The sequence below is a fragment of the Setaria italica genome, chromosome V (assembly GCF_000263155.2).
Source record: "Setaria italica strain Yugu1 chromosome V, Setaria_italica_v2.0, whole genome shotgun sequence".
NCBI classification, from domain to species: Eukaryota; Viridiplantae; Streptophyta; class Magnoliopsida; order Poales; family Poaceae; genus Setaria; species Setaria italica.
Window position 1 is genome coordinate 6456135 of NC_028454.1, and position 21312 is coordinate 6477446.

General features: G+C 47.6%; 4 protein-coding genes across 5 annotated transcripts; 2 read left to right on the forward strand and 2 right to left on the reverse strand.

Moving 5' to 3' along the window:
• Positions 1–2090: 2090 nt before the first annotated feature.
• Positions 2091–4323, forward strand: LOC105914503. The gene is made up of 4 exons (XM_012846479.3): positions 2091–2799; positions 2963–3081; positions 3162–3287; positions 3858–4323. The coding sequence occupies exons 1-4, from the start codon at positions 2584–2586 to the stop codon at positions 3937–3939; spliced, it is 543 nt and encodes a 180-aa protein (XP_012701933.1). The 5' UTR covers positions 2091–2583; the 3' UTR covers positions 3940–4323.
• Positions 4324–4648: 325 nt separating this feature from the next.
• Positions 4649–8107, forward strand: LOC111255653 (putative AC transposase). 2 transcript variants are annotated; one of them, XM_012846477.2, is made up of 4 exons: positions 4649–4874; positions 5226–5451; positions 5900–6882; positions 6975–8107. In XM_012846477.2, the coding sequence occupies exons 2-4, from the start codon at positions 5235–5237 to the stop codon at positions 7866–7868; spliced, it is 2094 nt and encodes a 697-aa protein (XP_012701931.1). In that variant the 5' UTR covers positions 4649–4874; positions 5226–5234; the 3' UTR covers positions 7869–8107. The 2 variants fall into 2 exon arrangements, with proteins under 2 accessions (XP_012701931.1, XP_012701932.1); XM_012846478.2 differs by having other exon boundaries at positions 5229–5451.
• A 2617-nt stretch (positions 8108–10724) lies between these two features.
• LOC101756933 (transcription factor bHLH83) lies at positions 10725–16937 on the reverse strand. The gene is made up of 7 exons (XM_004971541.2): positions 15524–16937; positions 14361–15438; positions 11847–12411; positions 11645–11761; positions 11440–11505; positions 11249–11314; positions 10725–11122 (listed from the first exon to the last, which is right to left on the reverse strand). Exons 3-7 carry the CDS (start codon positions 12375–12377, stop codon positions 11009–11011), a joined length of 894 nt encoding a protein of 297 aa, XP_004971598.1. The 5' UTR covers positions 12378–12411; positions 14361–15438; positions 15524–16937; the 3' UTR covers positions 10725–11008.
• A 210-nt stretch (positions 16938–17147) lies between these two features.
• On the reverse strand, positions 17148–18848 carry LOC101759080 (cell division cycle protein 123 homolog). Its single transcript, XM_004967925.2, has one exon. It carries the CDS (start codon positions 18758–18760, stop codon positions 17483–17485), a length of 1278 nt encoding a protein of 425 aa, XP_004967982.1. The 5' UTR covers positions 18761–18848; the 3' UTR covers positions 17148–17482.
• Between the last annotated feature and the right edge of the window lie 2464 nt (positions 18849–21312).

The following is a 21312-nucleotide window of genomic DNA, read 5'->3' on the forward strand; positions in this document are numbered from 1 at the left end:
TAGTGTGGGCATTTGTTTGATTGTTGTGATGAGTTGGTTCATCAATGGTGTGCCGAGCCCAGCTCGCCATGAATGGATGCTATTTGCCTGCCTGCCTGCCTGCCTGCCCTGTTGGATAAGGAAGCAACCGGTATCCTTGTTCGGCGGGAATCGGGTGGGCTAGAATGTGCAGCTGGATGGATGCCACAAATTCTGCCAGCCGATGAGAGAGCCTCCATGGCTGGTCCTCCTGCTTGCTATCCTTCAATGCTGGGGACGGGCCTTGCCTAATGTCGGTGCTACCGGCCAACTTTTGCCGTCACCGAAAGGCGGATGGGCCACGTGCACCTTCACTGGACACGAGAAAGCAATCTGACAGGGTACACACAAACGGGGAGACGAGTACTGTATATTTTACGGCCAACTGAAATGCAAGTGCAACCGAGCCCCCGGAAATGGCAAAGCCAAAGGCGAGTGAGTGAACTGTGAACTCCGTTGTTACTGGATGCAGGACCAGGTGGACCGTGAGAAGCTGCTGAGTCAGGCAGTCAGGTCGCTACAGAGGAATCTTCCGGCAGGACCCCGAAAGAAGCGAGCGGCGGCCAGGGGTTGGTCGGCCGCTGGCCCAGCGCCAGCGATGGATGGACGCAGATGACACCAGTGTCCTGATCATCAGTCGCGGTAAGCAAGCAAGCACACGTGCGGAGCAGGGAGGGCAATAGCAGCAACAAAACCACACGAGCTCTCCCAGTCTCTTTGGCCTCTTGGTTCTGGCCTTGTTGCTCTCTCCGGTCTCCGCCATGCAGCGCGAGCGCGACCATGGTCAAGAGGCGAGGCTGTGTATATGCGCGCATCAGGCATGTGGGATTCTGAAATTATCTAGCCAACCAAGCTGGCCGTTTAGGCTAGTGTACTTGACAAGTTGAGGCAGTACTGCTACAAATCTTTGAAGCTGGATCAGATTTTGCTTGAAACAATTGATTTTTTTTTTTGTGTGGAATGCACAAGCGTATCGAAATTGCGACTTCTAGGACCTAATCACCTAACTAAAGAAACGAATATATGGTGAGATAGAGGAAGTACGAGTATATGAGAATCAGAAAGTCTTCCCTGCAAATTTTTAATAGTGACACTGCTGTACCAGGGTTCCATTTGCAGGCCATGGCTGCGTCGCTGACAACAACACTACACCAGAAATACCTGTCGCATGGGCCCGTGCTGGTGCCAGCTGTTGCATGCACAGCACGATTAATTGCTGCCCAGCGGGTCTTCAGTTCGGTTGTTCAGCAAGGTCCCAACCTACAAACGATGCCAAAATTATTATAAAAATCTTATCTAACAAAAGCTAGCCATTGAGAAGCAGCAATGCAAGTATATACTGTGCATAACTATATTTCTATATCTTATAGCATGACATGAGCCACTACCATTTTCTACGGACATTTTTTTAATCGATTCCACCTAATCCTACTGTACAAAGTACCAACTGCTACACTAGCCAACTCTACATAAAATCAGCCTACTGTTAATAAATGGGGGGAAAAGAACTTGAGACGAAAAGGAATGCGACTCTGTCTCGCTCCTCTCATCTGACGCTACCACACCCAAAGTAATGTGTTCTGACCATTTCTTCCTGACCTGGCTTCTCTGAAGATTGCACCAGAAATACCTGTGGCTTGCTGCTTTCTCGACAGCAACAGGATTCGCTGCTGATAACACGAGGTAAACAAGATTCCTAAACCGGTGCCGTAATCCGCTGCTGACCTCTACCGCGTGACCGCAAAACACCCCCTGTTTGCGTTTAGGTGTTTTGTTCAGGCAGCGGCGAGCTAAAAAAAGGGACCATATGAGACGCATGACAGTACACTAGATACAACAGCGCCACACACTGACACACACGCACAAAGGTGAATAAGCCAACAGGGTTTAGCTTGCGGACAAGAAGCAAATGATAAGCATCCAAGCAGTAACAGCCAAGCAATAATGTATGATGGGATGATGCCCTCTGCTTGCCGTGATGTGTTGGCATGACATGCATGTACACACACAGGTCGCCATCCAATTTCAATTCAAGCATAGTAGTTAGGATTAGGGGCGGTGTATCAGTATGTTAACCCAGACAGGAGAGGACTTGATAACAAATACGCTATACTTCCCTGCCAGAGTGCCGCATCCTCTGCCTTGTCCACCGTCTCGTCTTCCTCCTCTGGTTCCCTTCCAATGCGAATGCCCACCCTCATCATCCTTTCTTAACTCTAGCTAGCCTAGAGGCTACAGCTCCTCCGCTCTGTTATGCTCTAATACTCCATCAGTGTCGCCATTAGCCGTTGCCTACCTCAGCTACTCACCTATACCCCGCCATTAGTGTGTAGTTGTGTACACGCTTAGTTCATCCCTGACCTGACAACAATTGCTTCAGGCTTGAGCAAGGAGGCCAAAAACAGGCTTGAGCTTCTGATTTTTATGGTAGGCAGCACACGCCATGGAACCGGAATGGATGTTCAGTCAGATGAATTAGTTGCCATCATCAGCTAGGAGAGAGTTCTTGGCTTCGATCAATAGTATTGGCCTCTTTGGAGGGGAGCTCGGCGGCGGCGGGGCGTAATGGAGAGCCAGCGCGTGGTGGTGGTCGTGGAGGACGCGGCCGCCGCCCGCGCCGCGCTGCAGTGGGCCGTCGGCAACTTCATCCGCGGTGGCGACTCCATCACGCTGCTCCACGTCTGCCCGCCCGCGCGGTCGCGCCGGAAGCGCCGCCGCCTCCGCCTCGGCGGCTTCCAGCTCGCGCTCGCCTTCAAGGACCTCTGCAACGGCATCGCCGAGGTACGTGGTTCCCGGCGGCGCAATTTGATCGGGTTGGTTGGTCCGTCGGTCGGCGTCTGGCACCGAACGCAATCAATCCGCCAGCGTGATGCGGCCGTTGCGCCATCAATTGCCGTCGCTGTCTCGTGGTTGAAGGCTGACGGCCGATGCGATGCGATTGCAGGCCAAGGTGGAGATCGTGGTGACGGAGGGGGAGCTCGGGGAGACGGTGGTGGCGACGGTGAACAACCTCGGCGCCACCACGCTCGTCGTTGGCCTCCACGACAAGAGCTTCCTCTACAGGTGCGTGATCGAATCGCGAATTCGCAATCCTTCCATCCAAGCTGTATCGTTACGCTTCTGAATTTTCCGGTTTTTTCCAGCGCGCCGAGCCCGTACACGAGGGTGAGGAGCCTGGGGTGCAGGGTCCTCGCCGTCCGGCAGCACGCCACGGCGCGGGACGGCTTCTTGAACGCCGAGCTCACACAGATCGAGACCATAAGCTTGCAGTAAGTATCTCCTCTCTCTGAATTCTGAAACTCTGAACATACCAAATGGGATTAGTTTGTTGGTATGGCATCATGTCGTCAGAGTAGAAAAACCGCGGGCGAGAGCAATCGCAGTGGGTTGGTTGGTTCAGCTGCTAGTACTCGACATCCTTGGATTCCTGGGCTGTGTTCGAGATTAGGTAACTTGGACGTCGTGCGAGGTTTGAATTTATGGTAAATTGTGCTCAGGCGCTTCCAAAGCCCAAATGGAGTTAGCCCGCCCTGACGATTTGAATTTGTTGCAACTCGGGCAGCAACATTCTTCAGAAAACCTGCATCCCGTACCTTTCTTTTCTTCCCCCGTGAACAATTCAATTCATTCGTGACGATTCGAGCCTTTTGCGCGTCGTTATGCTAGTATAAAATACTGCAAATTCCACAGCTTTTGTGCTGGATCATATTCTTCCATCGTTTAAACAGGAAGAAAGTACACTGATGATAAAGATGCATACAGCCCTGGAGCAGTTCAATATTCTCTGTCTCTCTGATTGCGTCTGACTTGGTCGATGACCCTTCGAAATAATCCTGCAGCATACCACCGCCGAAGATCCCGTTCCCGATGTTCACGTTTCCGCTTGGCGTGATATGGAGAAGATCGAAGCGGAGGAAGTGATGCTGCTGATGCGCGGCGGTGCGAAGAAGAACACGGAGCTCTTCTGTCGGGCGAACAGCGCGGCAGGCTGATGCAGTCTGAGCTGAGCCTGACGGGCAGATACACACGTGCATGCACTGATGCACAGCAACAGTCAGCAGATTGACATAATTGTAACGACAGCGGCAGCGGCACCGAATGTATGTAGAAAGGTTACAATCTGTAGCAGTGACAGTGAGAAATCATTTTTAGTCTCTGAAAAAAAACAAAGAGAAAAATCTTTTTTAGTTCTGAAAGTTTGTAGGGCTTGTTGTCTTCGTTTCTGAAAGTTTTGCAGAATTATTTTTTAGTTCTGATGACACGTATAGTGGAAAGTTGCTGAATGCGATGGTTTAGTTCTGGAATCTGGACAGAGATGGAGATCGAAGTTGTGCATCACGAACTTTGTAGGTTTCTATTCCATTTTTTTTAGAGTATATTGATCCTTGAACACAAGCGTTCATTACCTTGATGCCGAGCCGAGTTACTGGCTATCGATGAATCAAATGAAGGTTTTTTTTTTTTGAGCGGAGGTAAGCTAATTCAGATTCTACTTGACACCACCACCAGCTCGGTCTTTCAAAAAAAAAAAACTTGACAGCAGCCCAGCCCAGCCCAAGAAAAGAAACCCAAAGAGGGAGAGCCGGCTGCCGCTGGCTCGCGTCGCGGGCGCCCATCGAGCCGATCCTTCCCGTCCGATTGAAATCCGAGCGAGTCGGCCCCAACCCAAACTCACCAAACCCTAGCTCGCTCGGCGCCGTCGCCGGCTCGCCCCCTCCTCCCCCCTCGTTCTCGGCTCCGACCTCCCGCCCGTCTCCCATCGAGACCGGCGGCTCGGCTCCCGCCCGCGCCCCTCGCCGGCGCCGCTGCCCCCCGAGTCCCAAGTCTCCAGATCGGCTCGCTCCTCGCCTCTCCAGGTACCCGCCCCCTCCTCCTTCCCTCCGTCCTCGCGAGTCGCAAGCAGTGCAAGCCTGGGACGAGAAAAATCAGAAAGCTTTTGCGATTTTGCCAGCTGATCGAATGACTGCAACAATAAGATAAATCTTTTGATTCTTGTCATCGAATCTGTCTGATCTCATCATATTGGTGTCGACAGAATAATTTTGTTAATAAAATTTGGCAATTTCACAGCTAAAATCTCCGCGCACAATTCAAATTCCAAAGGATTCATGCTACGCGATTTGTTTAAAAATTGCAATTTTTGACTGTTCTCATCGAATCTGATCCTGCCATGGCGCCCCGCTGACATGAGTTGACTCTCCCTTCAGCAGGTCGGCATGGGGAACTCGACTCTCACAGACATGACGCTCCTGCCCGGCGTCGAGCCTATAGTGGCGGGGCTGGCCGCTGGATCCTCCTCGCCGGGCCAGGAGGGCAAGGCCAAGAAGAAGCCCATGAAGTCCCTCTACCTCAAGTTCTTCGACACCGCGCCCGACGGCAAGTCCCGCATCTGCAGGCTCTGCAGGAAGAGCTACTGCATGACCACAGCCACGGGTAAGTGTTTGGTGTGGTACCAACATGCCTTGACCTGCCCTGCCCTGTTCTGTGACTAATTCAGTGATGTTTACAGTGTTTTCAACTCTTAGTTGTGTGAGGGTAAAGAGTGGTGATATCAGGTGTGGAAAACTGTATTGCAATTTGCAAGGGCGTAGGTTACTCTGGAGCATCTCTCTGTTGCTTATTTCTAGGCAAACATATAGGCCAAAGAAAACATTTATACTTTATATGTTTGATGAGCACCAAATACGATCTTTGTAGTTACTGGTTGCTGTAAATGGGTAAACTGTAGATATGCATACTTCTCCTTTTCCATTAGACCTGGACTCACGATTTTTGTTCACTGTATGTGCAACCTGAAGTCCATCCAGTGGACAAAGTCAGTTCTACTTGTTACCCAGTGAACTATGGACATCCACTAACATTCTTATTCATGGCTGTGTAGGGAATTTGGGAAAGCATCTTAATAACCGCCACCCTGGTTATCACCAACTTCCTGAGGGCCCCAGCTTCCCCGCCCAGAATACCATACAGACTACCATGGTTACTAGAAGCAGGAAACCTCATGTTCCAGTGCGAGCTCGGGCCCAAGCACAGCCTCAAGTTCAAACTCAATCTCAAATTCAAGATCAAGCTCAAGCTCAAGCTCAAGCTAAAGTTCATTCTCAACCTAAGGCGAAACCAACTGTTGATATTGACCATGTCAACTGGTTACTTCTTAGGTGGCTTATTGGCTCCTCCCTTCCACCTTCCACCCTCGAAGATAACATGCTTATCGACAGTTGCAAGTACCTGAGCTCGTCTGTCAGGCTCTGGCCAAAAGAAAAGGTTCAAGAGATTACCCTTGAAGTGTTCAGAAGTATGAAGGAGGATGTCAAAGCATCTCTGCAATGTATCAGTTCCCGGCTCTCTGTTACTCTGGACTTTTGGACTTCGTATGAGAAAATCTTATACATGTCCGTCAGGTGCCATTGGATTGATGAAAATTGGGTCTCACAGAAAGTTCTACTTGATGTGTGTCGTATCCCATACCCATGCACTGGCTCCAAGATCTTGCAAGTTCTAACGGATGTCTTGGTGACATATAACATTGATTCAAGAGTCCTTGCTTGCACACACAATAACAGCCAACATTCAATAGATGCTTGTCATGAGCTCGAACAGGAGCTCAAGTCCCGTAAACTCCACTTTTGTTACATTCCTTGTGCTGCTAGAACACTGAAGGTTATTATTGAAGCAGGCCTGGAAAATGTCAAACCAATTTTGTCCAAGATCCGTGAGTTTATTCTTCAAACCAATTCAAATCAGGAGATGATGGAGGATTTTAAGCACTGGACTGAAGTTTATCATGAAGGCTCATGGAAACTCCCCTTTGACCATTCAGCAAATTGGAGCAGCGATTATAATATGCTTGATGTGGTAAAGAAGGTATTGCATAGTCCATTCCTGTACATTTTGTCATCTTTGGTCTTTGGCAATGTAGTTTAACTCTTCAGTTCGGTATACCTGTTTTCCTTTAGGCACCTAATGCAATGGATAGTACCATCAAGAAGGTTGAAGAGATCTTTGGACCAAGGGATTGGGTTCTGAGTACCACAGAAAAATCAGTGATCGATGCGTTGCACTCGTACCTTGAGCCTTTTTTCAAAACTACTACCAACCTGTGTAATTGCAAGCTTCCAACTGTTGGGCTGGTCTTCTTCTTCATGGACCATGTCTTTGAGTTGATCAAAATGTGCCACAACAGCAGCCACCAAGAATGGCTCAAGAACGTTGCCAGTAACATGTCCGAGACAGCTGATAACTTTATATCTGAAGCTTACAGCATCTACACCTTCACAGCTGCGATTCTTGATCCAAGGATTAAGGGAGAGCTCATCCCAGAAACCCTGAACTCCGCGAGCAACTTAGAAGATGCAAGGAACCATTTTGTCAGGGACTACAGCAACACCTTCCAAGCTGTTGGAAATGGTCATGGTGCTCAGGACACCACGGAGGAAGCTGGCGCATTCTCCTTTGCTGAAGAGATTATCCGTAAGCGACGTCGGGTGAGCATGACCACTGCTGCTGACGAGCTCTCTCAGTATCTCGCTGAGCCCCCTGCACCAATTTCCACTGACGCCCTTGAATGGTGGAGGGGGCATTCCTCCCGCTACCCACGGCTCTCCTTGATGGCCCGAGACTTTTTGGCGATTCAGGGGACCTCAATGGATCCTGAAGAACTGTTCACAAGTAAAGGCGACAACATCCACAAGCAGCAGTACTGCCTTCCCCTTAGTAGTATGCAGGCTACAATGTGCGTAAAATCATGGATGCAAAGCGGGTATCACTTCAATTTTCAGTCAACCATCATAGATTTCGAGAGTTTGGTCAAATCTGCTACTGCTCCTGGTGATATTGATGGTCATAACTGAATGGTCAGCGATTAAGAATGTTAGGATGTTTTTTGGTTTCTGTTTTATTTTATTTATTTTTTAGTTTTAGGTGATCATGTAAATAGAACTTGTGAATGTTGGCCTCTTGCAAAATTCCAGAGTTAGAACTTAGAATCTTGTATTTGTTGCAATTGTGAACAACCTTGTACCTGTGATTTGTGTTTGTTTCTTGTGAAGATGACACGCTTCGATACCAAATGGTAGTTCTGCTTTCCTAATGTTTGTCTAATCTTGATGTTTTCGTTTGCTGGTATACTCCTGCAGTTCAAGTAACCTTGCTGCTGCAGTACAATATGATGCTTTTAGCTGTTCACTTCAGTTCTTAATATTGTTGTGTTAGCACTGGTTGCTGGGAGTAGCTGTTGCAGTTAGACAATCGATGCACCAAAGAGGGATGCATTTGTTCCATAAATTTCTTTTTGATATTTTGCAGATCAATTTGCGACTTCAATGTGCAAATACTTTGCTACTGGAAACAGTGGGCATCCGAGTCAAAGGACTAAAGATACGGCATGCTCACAAGTATGTGCATTAAATTCATGTGATTTTTCTTAATTGTTTTCTGTTGCAATTTGCAAACAAAGGAGAAAGCAATTGGAACTTTGGGAGGCAAGTAGTAGTGCTCCTCACGTCCTTGTTTAGTTTAATCGAATTTTCAATGACAAGGAGTGCCATTAATTCGTAGACCTTGGTGGTTTTAGTTTAAGAGTTGTGCTCAAGAATCACATGGGACTGAAAGTGAGAATTGAGAGTACAATACAATACTAGATGGCGTGGAACTGTGGAAGAATCCTTGGATTTTATTCTGCTGGAATGATGTCTCAGAACAGAGTGTAATGCTCACATAGGTGCACATGGCACACCCCATGTTTACTGATTCCTTTTGGATTCACCATCATCACATTAGCGGATTAGCTAAATAAACCTCAAAAGCACAAGATCCCAAAAACTGATCTTTTTGACAGATGAATGTACCAATAGCAGACTTATTATTTGTGGGCATCATCCCAAATTTCCAGAACTGATCTTTCAAGATTCACATCCATGATCTCATGTCTGATTTCACACGTATTTTGATCCTGAAATGTTTGACTTCTAAAATGTGTCTCATTATACTCCTATTGTCAACAATTAAAGTAATGAAGTCCCCACATGATCTACTTCTGATGGGACTTTGGTTTGTAGGATTGTAGCTAGAAACTTGTAGATCTTGGGACCACATTATAAATTTTGCCTTCGTTTTTACGAAGACTAGGACTGCTTGTGTGCTTCAGACACCGACCATTTGCTTGGCACAGCTAACACATATCACATTTCCTGGCCATTATCTCATTATTAGGGGTTATTGTAGCATCAACAGCATTGTCTATCATTTTCCCATTAATGAGGGTGCAAATGACAGTCAGTTCCACATGTCAAGCATCTGATGATGGTATTATCATACGGTGTGATGGTCAGCTATTTGTTTTTTCCTGAAAACACATCCCTGGAATATCCCATTTACCATCCTTTTTTCCAGATGGAAGCCTCTTCAGTTTTGCACTCATGTTCCCCTGCCATGACCTCCATTTCAATCTATTTCTTGCAGTAACGCAATTTAATCAACAGTGGGCTCGTTCTGTGGAACGACATTGTGTCATCACTCTTGGCCATCACCAATAATGATCCATTCTCTGATAATATACTCAATCAGTTCTTGAGAGAAAGGAAATTGCTCCCCATCATTGAGCATCAGCGGCATCGCCCTCCTCTGCTCCCTCACAAATCGCCATTCCAGTTGCATTACAGAATTGTTTGACCTGGAGAAAAACACCAGTGCTTGTATGATGAACCCCAAAATCATGTGCCACACTATCAATGTTCTGTGACAGGAGATAACTAGTGGCGGAGTGCAGGGTTTTGTAATCTATCACGCCCCCCAATTAAGACATCTGACAGGCAGCCGTGGAGCCATGCTGTATTTTACAAGCACCATCAGTTCGTGCAGATCAGGTAGAGGTCGATTAATCTAGATCTCTCCGTGTGGAAAGAATCCTTACTTCCAATGTCATGCATCCTTCTCTAATAACCGACCAAGTGACAAAACAATGCAGCAGTTTCTTTTCCATCTACCTCAGAAGCTTCCCTTCTCGTCTGAGAAGTTACCAACTGAAATTACTCGCACACACGATCATGACAGTTAAATAAAACTAATTTAGTTTTCCTGTCGTTTCTAAAATTTACTTAATTTCATTTTCGTTAATAAATTAATTTAGTTTTTATTTTCATTTCTGCAGTCATAAATGCTTCCATTCTTCTAATTTCCATGCTTCTTCCTCAAAGCATGATTCATCCGGAATAGCAAGATGGTGTGATACATGAGTAGGAAAGTTAGACTGACTATTTGAGGAGCAAAGGGCATGTTTGTGATGGGTGCCACACCATATGTTAGGCATGCTACAGAATTTTAGGCCAGTATTTGGGTTCCTGCTACACTTATGACTTGCCACAGTTTTTCAGCTACATGGGCCACCTGCCAGAGTCTCAGAGACTCATCTGTTCATCAAACTTTGCCGAAAGGTGCATGGGACACCTTAGTAAAATTTGACAACAAAGTGCAACAATATGTGGACACCATCCAAACATGGCCCAAAGTTTTCAATAAGTATCTATTTAAAAATTTATCTCATGTATGGCTCATCACTGCATGGACATATTTCCCTTTCACTACATCTTTCTCATCATCTATCAAACACCATCGTCGTCTGCGGTTCATGATGACTTGGTTTATGGTAACCATATTGAACTTCCAGGTGCTAACAATTTCAGGTGCGTACATCCTTGCTAGTTAGGGGCTGGAATAAAGAAAAAACTGTGATACTATCAAATGAATTCCTTCGTAAGCGTTAATGAGACAAGAAGAGTGATCTTGTAAAAGTGAAAAGAAACAAGATCCATGTATGACTGATGAACTCCAACACGCTAGACTCCAGATATCTCAACCATCACATGTTTCAGAGCTTGTGCTCTACTACTTTGCCTCTGTTCTTCGCCAGCGATACATGAGTAGATCACTAGATCTCCTAATAACGTCTTCACCACCTTAGCCTTCTAGAACAAACTAAAACAAGTGCATGGTCTCATTTGTTAGGGTACTGCTGGGACGACAGGAGGGCGTCCAAGGCGTCCTTCACTTGAGAGAGCTCCGGTGCCTTCCCTCCTTGTGCAGGCCAGAACTCATCGGCAGCCAACACCTGCAGCATGCATAATTCATGTCTGGATCAGATATAGCTGCTTAAACTGCAGTTTTGTCATATACACAAGAGCTTAAAAAAACACAAATGAAACTAGGATAGGTTGAATTGACACAGATCACGCACCTTGACTTGCAGCTGGAGGAACTTGACATAGGTGATCGCCTTCTCTAGCATGGTGACCAAATCCACCTGCGCATGAGTCATTGTCATCCATACGGTTAACAACTAGAAACTTCGATTGACTTAATTAGCAGAGGAAGGCAAAGAACAACACACGAAAACTACAAGATCGAGTGAATGGCATGAATATGTACCTTGGTGCCATTGGGCACAAGATCTTGCAGGACTTTGAGCTTCTCGGCGATCCTCTCTCTTCGAACCTATGCACGCATGGACATGTATAGCTTGAGTTAACCCAATCCGATTGCGATAGAAATTAAACGACAATTATGTATTGTCTCCCAAGTACTATGATGATTCTCAAGAAGAAAAGGGCTGAGAAAATGGTATTAATTGCACCTTTGCAGCTACGCTTTGAGGGTCCTTGGTAGGAGCCGGAGCAGCCTTGGCCTTGCTCTTCCTGCCGCCGCTGCCGCCACACTGCTTCTTCGCCACTGCAGCTTGCACCTCACCATCCTGAATCACATACAATATCATCATGTTATCACTCATTGGAATTCATCTTGATTGTTGGAGATGAATTAATTAGATAGAAAATTACCGGACGTGCGCGCTTGTTCGTGGCCTTGGCCGGCGGCTGGACGGAGCCGAGCTCCTGGAAGTGTAGGCCGGTATCATCATCGGCCGAGCTGCCTGGGCTCACGAGCCCAAACCTGCAGGCGGATCCGTGCTGCTGCGCCGGATTCTCGACCATGCCGGCGGCGGCGTCCATCCACAGCGCGCACCCGTCGTCGCCGTAGGCGAGGTGGTGGTGTCCGCCGCCGCTGCCGGCCTGCTCGAAGCTGAGCACCGACGAGCTGGAGCTGGAGCTGGCGCCGCCCGAGCCGCCGTACCCGGCCCAGCCGCCGTAGTAGTCGCCGCCGGCCGAGGCGCCGCCGCACCCGCCGCCATGCTTGAAGTTGTCGTCGTCGAAGGCGAGCTGCAGCGAGAGGGCCGCGCCGTCGCCGTCCACGACGCCGCCGCCGTGGTAGCCGAAGAGCTCGAGTGACATGGCGGATGGCTCGTCGTCGTACATCACCGTTGGCCGGAGCTGCTGCTGCATACCACCGCGCTTGCTTGCTGCCTGAGCCATCTAGTTAATCACTCTCGATGGACTGATCGTGTCACTGTGAACGTGTGAGCAGTGGTGATCGTGTTAATTAGGAGATCGATGGACAAGGTAGTAGTAAACAGCTAGGGTTTCTGTTCTTGGTAGCTCACTAGCTGGGCTGCCGATGCATGAGACGTGTAGGCCGGCAGCTACTTTTATAGAGAGGGCTCTGATGGAAGAAGCCAGTAGCTAGCAGTAGGTGCTACGAGTCTCTGGAGCTTAGGACAGCAGCAAGTTGGCGTAATACTCTAACTAGCTGAGGTCTTAAGCTAGCTTAGCTGGCACATGCATATACATATATATAATTATCTGTTAAGCTCAGCTGATTAAGGCAAGTAGCAGTAATTATTAGCGATCGACAAGAGCTTGAGAGCCGCCGCGGCATACGGGAGCTCCCATGTTAGGGATCGGAGCATATCGCTTCACGTGGCATTCAAGGCCACTTCGTGTGTGCTTGCATTAAATCATGGTACAATTAAGGAAGATGAGCTCAGACTCAGAGCTAGCTAAGCTAGGTGATGGCAAGAGGTATTTTTAATTTTTAATTTTAAAAAGCTGGACGGCATGCACGCACGAAGTATTAACAGCGAACAATCTCAGCTTCCAGGGCCCAAGTGCAGCACACGGAAAATATAGCATGTGTTTGGTTCGGGAAAGTAGGTTAGGTTGGCTCCATCCTTCTTTTTGGGTTGGGTTCGATCCACTTTGTATTTTGTTGAATGTGTTAGGTTCATTCCAATTTTTGTTTGGTAGAAGGGATTGAGAGGGATGTATGGATGTTCTTTTAATACCGTTAACATCAGTTACTATCAGATCCCACTTATCAATTGTGTTTCTCGTATGTCATCCTCTATGTTTTTCCTTATCTTCTTCCTCCGGCACCCGGCAGGTGCAGCCCGAGCCTCCCCTGTGCCTTATCTTCTTCCTCGGCAGGAGCAGCCCAAGCCTCTCCCGCCAGTTGGTGCCTCCCCACCCCACCTCTCAACTATGGCGGCACGGTCTGGCTCCGCCGTCGGCACCTCCAACCTCACCTCCCCGCCCCAACCTCACCTCCCCCGGGGTCCCGCGCGGTCCTCCCAACGCCGCCTCTTCGCCGCGCCCTCCTCCGCGCCACGCCGGTCGCCGTCGCCCCCGCCGTCCTTTGCGCCGCACCGGCCGTCGTCGCCCACACCATCCTCCCTACCCCGACGAGCATGCCCGAGCTCGGCCCGGCTGGCGATGGATCCCCAGAGCGGAGCTCAACCTCTGGCCGACGATGGAGCTCCCCCTAGGCGCTCGTTCTCGCGTAGTCGCGCTCGCCTCCCTCACCCGCGCCATGCAATCCAGGAGCGGACGGAGCATGACAGCGTCGAAGTGGGTCAAGATGGTCCGCCCAATTTGGACGGACCATCTCAACCCGGATCTGAGACGAATATTCCTTCTAGGGATGAGCCCAACCCACCTCATTTCTAAAACAAGCATGGGTCCAACTAGGTTGAACCCGTCCCAACCCACCTGAACCCTCAAACCAAACACACCCATAGGGATCCCTAGTTTCAACACGGGTGTTTCTACTTTCCCCTGCTTCTGTAATAAAACCCTCCCAATCTACCAATAATTATGGGTAATTAATTAGATTGTTGGTAATTTGACACACTCAAGGGAGAATGCATGCCACAATTTTGTTGTGAGCCGGCCTTCTGGTTTATCCCGATTCCTGATCGATCAATGAGCTCCACAGCACATTGCATGATCAAGTCTAGGTTCCAAACAGCTCAAATGGTTACAGAAAGATACCAACAAATTTACTAGTATAATCACCGACTTTATACTAAATTTGCTAGTACAATCACCGACTTGCATCCAGCTAAACTGGAGCACAGGCGGCAAGTACACTGCGCGGCTATACACTCCCCAAGTTAGTTAACCGTACGTACCTTAAACAATATAAGCTGTACTGCTACGTACAGGGACGGAGAAGATAACCTTCATGCATGGGCATCTTGCCAAGGCAGAATGGCGGATCAGCATTCGTATCCGCTCCAGATTCGACGTGCCCCCACGTTTCGAGTTCCAACAGGAAGCCATGTACGGTGCAAAGGAAAACCGAGCTTGATTGCACTTCAAAGCTTCACATGGCCTCGCTAGCAGCTAGCAGAGAGCGCCCCCACGCTGCACCGAAAAACTATGCCGAGCGCGAGTGTCACACTTGCTGGGAGGGCGCTTAAACTATGCGCTCTTCCGCCTCCAGAGTCAGCTTCAGCCTCAGCAGCTAGCCGTGAGAAACCTGGACCTGCAATCTCACACAGAGAGGGGAACAGACAAACGGACGTGCGACGCAGTCGTGCAGCACGTAGGCGCGCCACCAACCTACTCGACTCCGTGCATCTCGCAATAGGAAACTCTGATATATAAAGTATTGTAAGTAGAATATACCGGCAGTATTATACAGCATCGAGGCGGTCTCTGAAGACCGGGAGCTGACGTACTCGCCTGCTTCGAGTAAACAACAGCTAGTGCATGCCTGGACTATATATTCTGTGCTGATCAGATGCTTTGGGGATAATTGCCCAACAAATCGGATAAATTTGGATATCATTAATTCTAAGCATGGTTTTGTGCCGTCGTTGAGTTGGGTGCTCCAATATAATGGCTGTACAACTATATGTTGTTGTGATACAAGCGCTTTGTGCTGACACAGCACGCGCAACCACCCACCGGCTTCAACTTATGAGAATCAGGTGGCTGGCACTGCAATAGGAACTGAGTGACGTTGAAATGAGCAACAGGTATCGACTGGACAGGGCATAACTAAATATCAGAGAACACCATGTTACTGCCTCAGTTCTCACTACAATCCAGTAGTTGCTGACTAACGAAGTTCACTTTGGCTATAAGCATGGCGATGTGCGGCAACAGGACAACAGTACTGCTATTAATTAGTTTATTTATGTGAAATGCGACCCAGATTAGAGAGAGCGAATTACCTCATAGATCGATCACAACAAGCCTCTGAATCTGTTACCTTCTTATTACAACTATCACCTCTGCTTCAAGTCCCAGCCTGCGATATAAAACAAAAACTTAGACCTATCAAGAATAAGGTTCAGTAATCAGGTACTTAATCATTAAGACAGCATTAACTCTACCTTGTCACACAACTCAGGTGCTGATCTAGGGCATGATATTGATTTCATTCACTCAACTGCCACCAGCAGGATACAGCTCATCATATCAAAAAATAAACAGACTCTAAATTATAAGTGCTATGGAATACCATAAGGAAGTCGGCACGGTAATAGATGGATAAGTCATTAAGTCATTGGTTAGTGTTGCATCCCAAGCCACCTTAAATGATTGCCTGTCATCTAGCAAACCAGTCTAGCAATACAATCTACATTCAGATAACAATATGATGTAGCCACAGCAATGAATGCAGTGATCAAGTTGTATATTCACCTCAAATGATGTTTGTTACTCCAGAAATATCTTACACTAAATCATCATGTTTTCTGCTAAATTATGCATTAGTACCTGTGCAGTGTCCCAGACTCCCAGCCTATGGATTTCTCAAAGGACCCCTTAAAATACTTTGAATTATTGGTACTTGCAGAAAGTTCACGAAGTATGAGTCTACACATGCAGATAAGATTTTTCAGCAACTCTTTCTGTCACACATTCAGTCAGGTGGCATGAAAAAAGTATGCTGCACTCTCTGCCACATTATTACTGGGTACATCATGGTTCGCAGAACATAGCATCTATGAATTCGGAAACTATACCAATTGCAAACATATTTCCTGTAGGCCAAGGCTATTCCCACTAAATTACTACAAGGCCTGCTTGGCCTGGTTTCAGCTTTAGATGTACTCATAATATGTAATAAGCTTAAATAGTTAAGTTAGGTCCAAATGACCAAATAGCTAGATCAACATTTAACTAGACTAGAAGCCAGAAGCCCACTTCCAAAGCAAAGTGGGCCTCAGCTCAGGTACGCAGGGGACATAAACCATAAGTTTGCTCATACGGCTTCGAGGTTACATAACAAGCCAGCATATTGTGCCTATAAGCATAGGCCCAGTATAACACCTTACATACATTGAGTCAATAGGTCCTAGAATCATCATATTCAAAGAAAATTTTTCATCATGCAAACCATTGCTGAATATTTAAAAGACCCATTTGTTTCAACAAAGTTAACAGATTTCAGATCTAGCATCAGATGAAATTGTGAAAAAAACATATATGTGTTATCAGAGTTTCCTTAACCACATCCTTTAATATTTTACATATCAATCTTTGCATACACATACTAGAAACCAATACCTATTCCATTACTGTGCGTCACTATTTTTGGTTGGTCAACCAAAAGAGTTATAAGGGGGGCTGATCAATCTTTGCATCCAAATAACTAGAAACCAATTCCAATCCCATGATTATGCATTACTATCTTTGGTTGGCCAACCTGGGTAGGAGTCTACTGTTCTAAGATGGCTAAGGTTTAACTTAGGCAGTGATGTGTCATGGACATGATTTATTTGGGGAGGGAGGACCGGAGGAGAGGGTGGCAGGTGGTTCTAACTATTCTAAGTCAAGTATCCTTCACAACTGTAGATAAACAAACCAGATACACACCCACATGAGGTTCAAAGTATAAGTTAGCGAAGAAACTAAACTTAGCTAACAAGATGTTATCATTTGCTTACTCTCAATTCTCAACTGAAGTTCCCACATGAAAAGGTACAAGGAACAATGATAAATAACCGTGAAAGATAAGGGATGCTCATTGCAGCTGAGCAAAAGGGCAATAAATTTTCACTGCAAAAACATTTCTGCAGCTTCAAGTACTAACCATCAGCTCCACTAAACCACATATGAATTATGTGAGAGATTATAACTGATACATGACGCAATGAGACTATAAGAGGTGATCTGCACTAACAACTTAGCACTATAAGAGTAACAAAAAAAAATAACAGCATTGTCGCATGAGACTGCATATCAATCTTAAGAAAGCAAGGGACTAATAGTATGTGGCAGGTTAAAAAATCGGAAGCCATCACTTTAAGTTGTGCACCTAGTGCTACTTCAAACATCCTGAAATGCGATTATGAATGACCATCTGGTGAGTTCATCTGTCTGCCGAGCTCTTCATCAGCCTTCTTCAGAAAAACATCCCAGCCACTTCCCTCCCCCCAATCCAGCATATCATATGGCACTGCTGTCATCAATCCTGGCCTGACTGCACCCTGCTGCATGACCACTCTAAACTCTAGCTCATGCCCTCTTCCTTCCTCCTCAAGCTCCTCCCAAGTAAACAGCAGCGGCAAGGTATAACCACCCCATGGATTGAAATCTATCAACTTGACCCGCCCATCACTTCTCACATACACATCAAATGTATAGCTGTTTGAGCCAAACTGTGGCTCAATTACTTCCTCAAAAAAATCCTCAATCTTTGGTTGTACCTCAGAACTCCATCCAGGCAATGATGGGTAGTAAGCTGATGCATCTCTCTGGGACACAGCAACCAGCTTCCGCTCCCGTACGAAGCATCTGAACTCTGACTCTGGGCGGAGGCCTGGGTACCACTTGCGGAGGGCAAGATAGTATTGGAAGCCATCATCCACCCAAGTATCCCCGTATCTTTCTTCTTCCGGTGCATCTTTCAAATCACAGTCCACAGCATTTGTCTTGCCTCCCTCCTCGCCTATCTCCCTTGAATCACTCGGAGCATCATTGATGCCTCTGCTACAATCAGTTTCATTGGCATTTGGCCGAGCACCTTCCTCGGCACCAGCACTAACCTTCCGGGCATTCCGTCGAGCACCCTCCGGGTGCACAAAATCCTCGCACGATTGGCGCGCGGAGGCAAGGTCGTGGGCCACACAGTCGGAGGCGCGGAGCAGCATGGCAACCTCGGCGAAGCACGTGCACCCGGTCGTGCCGTCCGCGGACATGAAGGTGGCGTCCTTGGGCGCGCTCCAGTTGAGCTTGGGGAGCGCGGCGCCGCCTAGCTCCGCGATGGCGGCGTCGATGGCCGCCTCCAGCTCCGGGAACTCCGGCCGGTGAGGGTGGTCCGCGTCGGGGTCGTGGACGTCCTCGGTGCTGGAGCCGAAGAAGAGCTCGGAGTTGAGGAGGGAGACCGGGTCGGGGTGGTGCGCGTGGATGGGCGCGAAGGGCTGGCGGCCGGAGGTTATCGCGGGGAGGAGGAACGGGAGCGGTTCCTCATCGGAGTCGGCGTCGGCGTCGGGATAGGCCGCTTTTCCAGCGAGGTAGCGGAGGAAGGCGGCGGGGAGCGGGATGATGACGGTGGGGATGGAGTGGCGGCGGAAGGCTGGGTACCACTCGTGGATCTGGCAGCGGAGCAGCTCCTCGAGAAGCATCTCCTCCGCCGCTTCTCTGGGATTCCGGCGGCTTCTCTGTCGCTGTGGGTGTGTGAGTCTCGGCGCTCCTCGTCGGCGGCTTCGTCTATTGGTTAAACCGTCGCCGCCGTCCGCCATCGTGGTCGAGTCTTATTCTCTGGAAGAGAAGATGGGCCGGGCTTGTACGGCGTTGCGTTGTTTTTTGGTGGGTTACACAAGGGAGGGACTGACTACTGGTGTAGCATGGGCCCTTCCTGCTCATGGATGTCAACAGATTGGGCTTTATTTTTCTTCAAGTGGATCATGCAAATTACCTGTTGACCAGCCCACGAAGTGTTGACCAGCCCACGAAGGCATTCTCAACGTGGCAAGGGCGCAAGGCTAGGCACCCCAAACGGCTGGTTGACCTTTTAGGTCATTCTTAGTGTAGTGTAAGTTTTACGTTTCCAAGAATGTTATATATGTAAGAGTAGTTAGTTCATATATAAAATAGATCATACAATGCCACCTTATAAATAGTGTGTCATATCATCACAATTACTATCTACATTGCATCTCATTTATTGCCCATAAAACTACCATTAAGAATAGCTTTATAGGTGTAAAAGTAATTCATTTTATTATTTACGGTCGACCTTGGGCGGACCAGGTCATCAAAATCAGCGCTAAATCAGCCCTAAATCAGTTTATGTTGGGCTTAGCCCGTTGCTCGGTATGAAACTATCTAATTTTGATTAGATCTACTAATTTACTCTCGAGGATAGGAACGGGATTGGGATTAGGATATTTTCTCCATTAGGAGACGAAGATGGAGAACCATTCCTTGATGTTGATTTTCCATTGGTATTCCTATACTTACCTTACTTGTTGTTCAACTTCCTCCTCTTTGCCCACCCCCTCGCACTGTACCCTCTTCCATTCAGATCGAATATGCCTCGCCTTCCTCCTCATCCCGCTCTTGCCATTATATAAGGTTTCAATTACTTTATTACAAATTCTTTCAATTTGGACAAAAGCTTTTTAAGCAAACAAAACATTAGATTATGAGGTAATAGAAACTTTGATTTTCTATAAAAACTTTATATTATGCAACAAAAAGTAATATTTTGGTTCACAACCAAAACTTTCGATTCAAGGCCAAAAGCTTTAAACTTATGCATGTTGGAGTAGGAGAAAGATGAAATATGCGGTTAGAGTTTCACTGCAAATAATGGCGAGTAGAGTCATGCTTGGAGGTTACTAGCTAGAGGTAGGCATCGAAGTTGGGTAGAGGCGTCACTTGAGGTCGTTGGTAGTTGGGGAGAGGGAAGGGGCCGGTTGAGCTACTAGGATGAGGAAAGCCCATCGATCTCCTTCGTAATGTTAAACCCTCATGTCATGCAATGAAACAGACCTGGAGGGGGCACTGAAGTTGGGCTAGAGACAATGGCGTCAGGCGAAGGCGTTGGTAGTTGAAGAGAGCAAGAGGTGTCGTTGAGCCACGAGGATGAGGAAAGCTTGCCGGTCTCCTTCCGTGTATATCCACATGTCATGCCATCAAGTAGGGCACTAGAGATGACTCGTGATGGTAATTAAATCGGGTTTTCCATCTTGGGTAAGTTAGATGAATAGAATTCAAAAACAGACGACAGATGCGACCTAACCTCCATTCGCCGTGTTGTCTTTCTTTCTTTTTGTCCGGAGTCAACAATAACAATTGTTGTTTGAAATTGCTTTCTATGTGCCGAGTTTAGAGATATGAAAATGCTACATGTGGATTTGTATTGAGAAATAGTTTTTTGAATAATTTGTTTTGTTTGCTTATACATTGCGGCAAATATATATGTTATACTAAAGCAAAGTTATGCAGCTGGCTTTTTACCTGTGTGAGTCTTAGACAGGAGGGATGATATGCATGGATAGATTCATCCAACGTTGTTGCGGAAACCCCTTCATTACCGGTTCGTAACCCCTACTTGTGCAACCAGTACTGCTAGTTCGGTACTAAAGGGGAGCCTTTACTACAGGTTCAAGAAATCACCCCGCCTGAGCCCGAGCCTCATCGGCCCGAGGCCAAGCCCGAGCCCCAAGCCGTACCCCGCTAGAGCCGCACCTGTTGGCCCAAGCCCGATATGCATGCTCATATTAGTACTGGGTTAAAAATGAGAGTTAGGACCAATGTTCAATTTTGCAGCAGTGCAATGTGGACACAAGCGCACGCACACAACCCAGCTGGTCCAGATCATCACGACATACGTGGCGCCCGGAGCACTGAGAGCCCAGCTTTTCAAGCCCGTACGTGGCAGCTGCGCCCGCCCCCCGGCGTTGCGTCGTGCCAATAATCCAAGTCCCATGACACGAAGCCCAGCGTTTTGTGCCGTCCTGCGCGCGGCGGCCCTGCTGCGCTCCTGGACATGCTGTAGCTCATGCACTCGTAACTGTGTGCGTCACGCGAAGGGGAGAGAACGAAGTGGCTAGTTAACCCTGCAACGGCAGTCGGTCAGTCGTCGAAGCACACACTCACTCTCACTCACAGAGACTGAGATAGCTAGGTAGCTAAAGCTTAGCAAACAGAGCGAGATCGTCGAGTAGAG